Source organism: Monodelphis domestica, chromosome 7 (genome assembly GCF_027887165.1).
Source record: "Monodelphis domestica isolate mMonDom1 chromosome 7, mMonDom1.pri, whole genome shotgun sequence".
In the NCBI taxonomy this organism is placed as follows: Eukaryota; Metazoa; Chordata; class Mammalia; order Didelphimorphia; family Didelphidae; genus Monodelphis; species Monodelphis domestica.
The window spans coordinates 167,509,229-167,516,703 of NC_077233.1; the positions used below are offsets into that span (position 1 = coordinate 167,509,229).

Sequence of the window (7,475 nt, forward strand, 5' to 3'; positions counted from 1 at the left end):
TGAAGAGAGAATGGAGGAAAATCCAGGAGGAAAAAGCAGAGAAAAATCAAGAATGAAAGGAGGGGAGAAAAGCACAAAATGGAGGAAAATGGAAGGCTGGGCAAGAATAGAGAAAATGAACGGAAAGAAAAAGGAGAAGACAAAATAGAAGAGAAGAAAGGCGAAAAATAGGCAAGCATGAATAGAGAATAAAAAGGAATAGAAGACACCACAGGGGTGGGGGATAGGACTGGAGGAGGAGGAAGAGGCGGTGGAGGAGAAGGGGGAGAAGGAGGGGTAATGGGGAGAGATGGAGGAGGGGGAGGAGGAGGAGGAGGAGGGGAGTGGGGCGGAGGCCGAGGAAAGGACTAGAAGAGAACATCTCAAACTGGTCTGTCCTTCCTTAGGGCAGGAGATGTACGTGGGGTTTGGGTAAATATAAGCCTGTTTCGAATACTGTGAACCAGAAACACTGAAAGCCCCAGAGGCTATAAAGAACCCCGGGAAGGGCAAGAGGGGCCGAGCCCCACCCAGAGAACGACCCGGTTGGTTTCGGCCTTTACAATTCCTGACAACTTTGAGCAACTGCAGCACCAGGCGCGCGCAGTGGGGGAAGGGAAGGGGGAGTACTAAGGGCTTGGTCAGGGCCGACCCCCTCCATCCTCCATCCAGTCGGGAGTCGCCTCCCCCTTCTCCAGCTCACCAAGCTCCGCCCCTCGTCTCCTCCCTCCTCCCCTCCGGATTAACAGCTTCAGTTCCAGCAGCAGCCACGGGCCGCCGCGGAGGGCGGGGATTGTGGGTGTAAAGCAGTGACTCGGCTGGGGCCTAAGGAAGTGGCTTCTCGCCTGGTGGACGGGCCGGAGCTCCTCCGCCCGTTCGCCCGCCGCAGCTCCTCCGAGCTCTCCCCCGCGGCCCCGAGTCGCGGGGCTGCACGCGGTCTTCACCGAGCGGAAGAGACTGGCCCTATCGCCCGCGGAGGACACCCTCGAGCAGGTCCGAATCCGGGGAAAGGGGCTTGGGGACCGTGAAGGGCCGGGAGTGGGGGGGCAACCGCTGCAGACCCGCCGCCGCTAACGCAGCTGTCGCGGCCGCTCCCGCAGCTCGAGAAAAGCCTTGAAACTTTTATATAGCTGGGCTGCGACCCCCCCCACCTTCCCCATCCCCCACCGCCAGCTCAGGACCAAGGACGCCCCACCCCCGCGGCGCCATTGCACCCTGGGAGAGTCGGGATCGGACAATGCTTGCTTCCTCTGGCCCTTTTGTGGTCCAGGCCTCTTCTCTCCTCCGCGCCTTCCCTCTGCTCCCTGTGTCCTAGTGGCTGCAATTGCAGAGACCCCAAACGCTAATAGAGAAGATGAAGCTTACGGCAACAAATGGCCTCCATGAGGAGGAAAGCCCAGAGAGAGCCGAATCCGAAAACGAAGAACTGAATTCAAATGCGGGATTAGACCTGCCATTTATGATGTTGCCCCACCCCCTACTTCCCGTTAGCCTGCCTCCTGCATCAGTTGCCATGGTGATGCATCAGATGAACCACTTCAATACTATTTCCAACATGGCTGCTGCAGCTCAGAGGCAGAGTCCACTCTCCAGAGCAGGGGCTTCTGTTATTAAAGAAACCGACAGCTCTTCTCCTGCTACTTCTCCGGAACAGAGTGGTGGGCCTGAGGGCCAGGATGCTTCTGGCTGCTCCCAATCCCAGCTTGAGGACCCACCCAAGGTATTTGCTGATGATGGAGAAAAAGAGCTTCCTGATCAAGGTAATGGATCAAACCCCAAAAAACTCCAGAAGGAAAATGTTCTATCCCTCAGCCAAGAGCTTTTTATTGAGCACAAGGTACTGTGGGGTACAAAAAGAAGCATAAGACAGGGAACCTGCCCTCAAGATGCTTACAGTCAAGTTTGGGAAGCAAGACAAACAGGAGAGATGCAGATTGCCATTCCAGTAATGAAACCAAACCTGGATAAAGGTCAACTGGCAGGACAACTCGTGGCTCCTGGATTCTCAACCCCATTTATTTTTGCTGATAGCCTTTCCTCTGTGGAAACGCTCTTAACCAATATCCAGTTCCTGCTGAAAGTGGCTCTTGACAGTGCCCGTGTCCAGGAAAGGCAAATGCAAGAAGAAAAGAAGGAGCTGAGAATGGAGCTCTACAGAGAGAGGGAAATGCGGGAGACCCTGGAAAGGCAGCTTGCAGTTGAGCTGCAAAGCCGCGCCACAGTTCAAAGGCGCCTGAAGAAAGAGAAAAAGGCCAAGAGGAAGCTACAGGAAGTCCTGGAGTTTGAATCCAAGCGCAGAGAGCAAATGGAGCAGGCACTGAGGCAGGCCACTGGAGGTGACAGTGTGCTCAGCATCCTCAGAGGTTTTGGATTCTCAGAAAGAGATCTTGAAGGCATTGGGACTGAGTCTGACAGTGCAGAAATGCAGGAAAACATCAACCCCACCACCATGTACTGAGAGGACTTTCTATTAAAAAATATATATATCTATGTATGTACCATCATCCATTATCTGAAGACTCATGTATATTTCATTTAAGAATACCCTACCAGCCTTTCCTTGCTGTCCAGTGCTGTGTGGAGAATGAAAGTTGCAGCATGAAGTTGGAAGAACCATTTGTTACGTTTAAATCTCCAGCAGCTTTGTGAAGAAACATGGAAAGGTTTTATAAGCTCCCCATGCTAAGCTAAACCTGTTGCAGTTGATTGTTTGTAGGACCCTACTCCCAGAGAACTTTTAGAATTTCTAAGCACATGCAAGAATTATTCCCTCTGAGAGAACTAACTTTTCCCCCACCCCAACCTTTAAAGAGGCAGTAGTTTTGTTGAACAATGGCACAAATATATTAATCAGCCTGAATCTTCCCCACTGGCTTTACCTAAGTGCAGATCCTGAGTCCGCTTTTGCACCAAGACCAATCACCGTGGAGCTGTTGCAGTTGTGTTCGTACTTTAAGCTTTGTTTACTGAACCAGATATTCAATAAATATTACATTTTGCTGAGAAATGTGTGTATTTTTTTAAAAACGACGATATCAAAAAGTGTTTTATCAGTTAAGAGGCTAAATGTGAAAAATGGGAGCTAAACCCTCATGGTTGAAGTTCTGTAATTATAATTGAAAGTTTTGAGCTCATTTTAACATGGTTTGGGGTCTTTTCCAATGATAATATGAATGGGGAAATACTAGGTTTAGAAACATGGTTTCTTTGTTTTATCATATAAGCTATATGCATTGTTTTAAAAAATCTTGCTAAAATGCAGTATTAAAATTATTCTTTTATGTCTGAATAATAAAAAGGGACTATTCCAGGGGAAAAAAAATTGGTGAGTGAACATAAACTTAGTGTGGAGCCTAGCATGTAAAAGTTAATTTGCCTCCACCCTACCTGGGGAAATGGAGGAACCAACAAGAAGCTAGCAAAGGAGATCTAACTTGGGGGCAGGGGGAGGTTGAATTTGCTGGTGGTTACTTAAACCTGTGGTAGTAGGAAGGCTATATGGCCTTTCATTCAACAAACTGTATGCTAGGCACATTGTACTGGGTATTGGGTATATAAGAACACAACCAAAGCAGTTCCTGCTTTGATGAAGTTTTCATTCTATTGGCTAAGTACAAAATAATTCTCTGGGTGGGGGAGAAGTGGAAAGCTGGGAGGGCACTGGAAAATGGGGTGTCTGCTGAGCTTTGAAGAAAGATGCCAAGGATTCCAGCTTCTACTTCTTCCAAAGTGTTTAGCCAGGTGATCATAGGTCTGCATTTTCTTCTCCCAATGTCAACTTGGAAGCAGTTGGGAGGGGTGGGGTGGGAGTGAGAGTGCTTCTAATCCTAAAAGAGCCAGACCCAACTTCTTTTATACACACATGCATACACAGTGTAAACATGCATGCATACATTAACATGAAAGCATGCATTTCTTCAGAAACTGTATGTATGTACATGTGGACAGCATATACATGTATATACTTCATACATAGAAGCATGGTGTAGATGCCACATGCATATACAATTGTGTGTATGTAGGTTGTATAACATGCACATTTCTTTAGAGAATCATGTGTGCATCTATTGGTATGTACACATGGGCATGCTTTATGCATAGAGGTATACATGCAAATACATTTATACATACAAGTAGCCATGCAGTGCACATTTATATGGAAATATGTGCATGAATGTGTCTATACACTGATATATGCATATATTTCTAAGTATATGACTATACTATACACAAGTATGTTGTGTGTATGTGGATATACAAATGAATATATATGTTTCTAGCTAGATGCATACATTCATATGTACACATAGACAAGTATATAAACATACATAATGCATGTGCAGATATTTCTATATGCACATAGACATGTGCAGGTATTTCTGTACATGAAGAATATTGCATGGATAGCTCTATATACCCTTATGACTGTATACATACACATTTATGTCTCCACATACCGATGTGTGTCTCTGGTCACAGCTCTCATTTCAGAATCCTCCCCTACCCCACAGTTACCTCTTTCCCACAGGACTTTTCAGTCCATGTCCAGTAAGCCCAGCGACCTAAGAGAATCATTTTCATCTCCTTCCTTAACCAGGAGAAGCACTCATTCTCTAGCCAGATGACACGGGCTCAAAGCTTGAACCTTTCACTTCCTGTGTGACCCTAGACTAGTCACTTCAGCTCTATGGTTCTTAGTTTACTCATCTTTGAAAATAAAGATATTAAACTAAAAAAAGCCCCTTTCAACTAAATCCTTTGAACCTCAAATCATGTGAATCCACCATTCTCTTTGCAAGCACTTTATGGGTTGATATTGGAAAGCATATTTCCTTCTTCATTTGAAGAATTTAGTTGCCGTAGTTAGTATGTTTATATTATAATAGAAATTTCCCCCAGAGGTCATATGCTTGTAAGACCTGCGTGCTTTATTGAGACAAGCTACATTTGCTAGTAAGGGGAGTTGAACTGAATTCCCTTCCTCCAGAATGACTTTCTTTGTTTTAAGTACATGATAGCCCATATTGCTGTAATGGTCATTGGTCCTGCCATCCTAGGGGTTATGATTTCAGCTAGACTAAATAGATGCAGAAGAATACATTGGGAATATGTGACTTAGAATGGTTTTAGGGGAAATGCATATAGGTGGGGGTTAGCTGGGTTGCACAGTGGATAGAGTAGAGGTTTGGAGTCCGAAGGACCTGGGTTTACATGTGGCCCCAGACACTAATTAGTTTTATGACCAGAGGCAAGTCACTTAACCCCCCCTGCCTGGCCCTTGCCACTCTTCTGTCACAGAACTCATACTAAGACAGCCAGGAAGGGTTTAAAAAAAGAAATTGTGTATAGGAACTCTAGGGAAGTTTACTTTAGTTATCATACGAAACAGTGGTTTTTATTTCTGGTACCTAGAAAAATTAAACATGAAATTTGTATGATCCAGAATCTTAAGGGTAATAATGAAAAAAAAGCGGGAAGAGGTCTTTGGGGACAAATCTCCAACTGTACTCCAAAGCAATGTGTATCTATAATAAAGACAGAAAGGTGGACCTTGCCTTTCTCACCTAGCTTTGGACCTTGTCCAGCTCGCTGTTTGGGAGGATGGTCACGGAGGAGTCCCTGACATTGTGTTGGGGATGGGGGCTCCTGATCCGGGATTTAGGAGGCATAAAGAGCTCCTTAACACCAAATCCTAGCTGTCTAGGAGAGTGTCGGGTCAGTAGCAGACAAAGACAGCGGAGAGGGCAGATACCAGCGTTGCCTGGCTCTCTGGCCAGACACAAAGCTGCTCTTGTCTGAGTGGCTAACCCCGGGCCTCTGCGGGGAGACCGGAGAGCAGCCGTAGCCCTAAAGAAAGGAAGCCTCCCAGGTAGCGTCCCACATAAACTCAGCTAGCCAGCGAGCCTCGGGAGGCCAGAGGCAAAGAAGGGATGGTTTGACCCCTAACCGAGAAGTAGGATACGATCCCTAGAAGAGCTCAGCAATTCTGCAGCGTCCAAAGTATATTTAGGCTTGGCCACGGCATGGCCCTGACACATGTCTATTTCTGTGCCTGGCCACAGCAGCTCCTGACAGGTGCTCCTTCCCCAGGGGCGCGGTCCCTGGGCGCTCCCACCACCCACCCCTCTCAGGGTTCTGGGGTCTGGCTCTCTCCGTCTGTGCCCAGGAGGCCGAGAACTTGGAAGACGGAGAAAAAACAGCATCTATTTGTTTAAAAACAATAGCCAGATTTTAAGAAATAGGTTTTTAGATTTCAGAATTTCATTAGGATGTGCACTTTTAAACAATATGGGGGCAAGTGTGGTATAGAGATAGGCACGCACCTCTGTGTATCGCTGTAGACGGGTGCCTATCTATACACAGAGGTACGGCTGCCCCAAAGTGGACGTGGGTTGAATGGAATTATTTTCTTGGCACCTGATGAAAGCCGGGAAAAAACGCATTCAAAATAGAGAAGATTCAAGCAAAGCGTTAGAAAAGAGGATAAAATGGACCCAGCATGAAAGCAGGCCTGAAACCGTGGCTCTGCTACAGACGGGGTGCTTTCCCTCTGCCATGCTGGGAAACAACTGGCAGCAGACAGCCTCCCAGCTGTAATATTTTGAGGGATGTATCTGCCAAGTTTCCCCCAGGAGCTATATGAATCTATCTATAAAATATTCTTTGCAGAAATAAAAGACACACTTTTAAAAAAATTAGAGAAATACTAATTGCTCATGGGTAGCCCAAGCCAATATAATAAAAATGACCAAACCATCTAAATTAATTTACTACAACGTTCTATCCATCATACTTCAAAAGAATTTTATATACCTAAAAAGTTTTATATACCTGAAATTCATGTGGAAGGGGAAAAAGTCAAGAGGATCTAAAGTAATAATGAAAAAAATTGGGAAGGATCAGTAGAGATCTCAAACTATACTACAAAGCAGTAAACATTAAAGTGATTTGGTATTGGTTAAAAAGAGAAACAAAGGCAGAGAGACAATCAGAAGAACAAATTGAATTCACAACATGGGAAAGCAAATAAACAGTATCATAGTATTTGATAAAGCCAAAAACCTTTCATGGGAAAACTAGCAGCAGTCTGACAAATTAGGTTTAAACAAGGTAAGCTATAAGCGAATGTGACCTAGATATAATGGTCACATATATAAACACATTAGAGGAGCATGGAGAAAAAAGAAATTACTTTTAGATCTCTGATCAGGAGCTGAGTTCTTTACTGAAAAAATGATAGCATCACACACGACAAAATGGACAATTTTGATTATATGAAATTTAAAAGGTTTTACACAAACAAACCTAACATAGTAAAAATTAGAAGCAAAACAGGTACCTGGGGGGAAATATTTTTAATTAATTAAGTTGTTTATTTAGAATATTTTTCCATGGTTACATAATTCATGTTCTTTCCCTTCCCCCTGCCCCCTGAGCTGATGAGCAATTCCACTGGGTTATATACATGTATCATTGTTCAAAACCTATTTCCATAT

At 45.0% G+C, this 7,475-nt stretch overlaps 1 protein-coding gene across 1 annotated transcript; it reads left to right on the forward strand.

Annotated features, from left to right (window-relative positions):
• The first annotated feature begins 323 nt into the window (after positions 1 to 323).
• On the forward strand, positions 324 to 2,986 carry LOC100029367 (dachshund homolog 2-like). The gene has a single exon (XM_056805960.1). It carries the CDS (start codon positions 1,334 to 1,336, stop codon positions 2,435 to 2,437), a length of 1,104 nt encoding a protein of 367 aa, XP_056661938.1. The 5' UTR covers positions 324 to 1,333; the 3' UTR covers positions 2,438 to 2,986.
• The last annotated feature ends 4,489 nt before the right edge of the window (positions 2,987 to 7,475 follow it).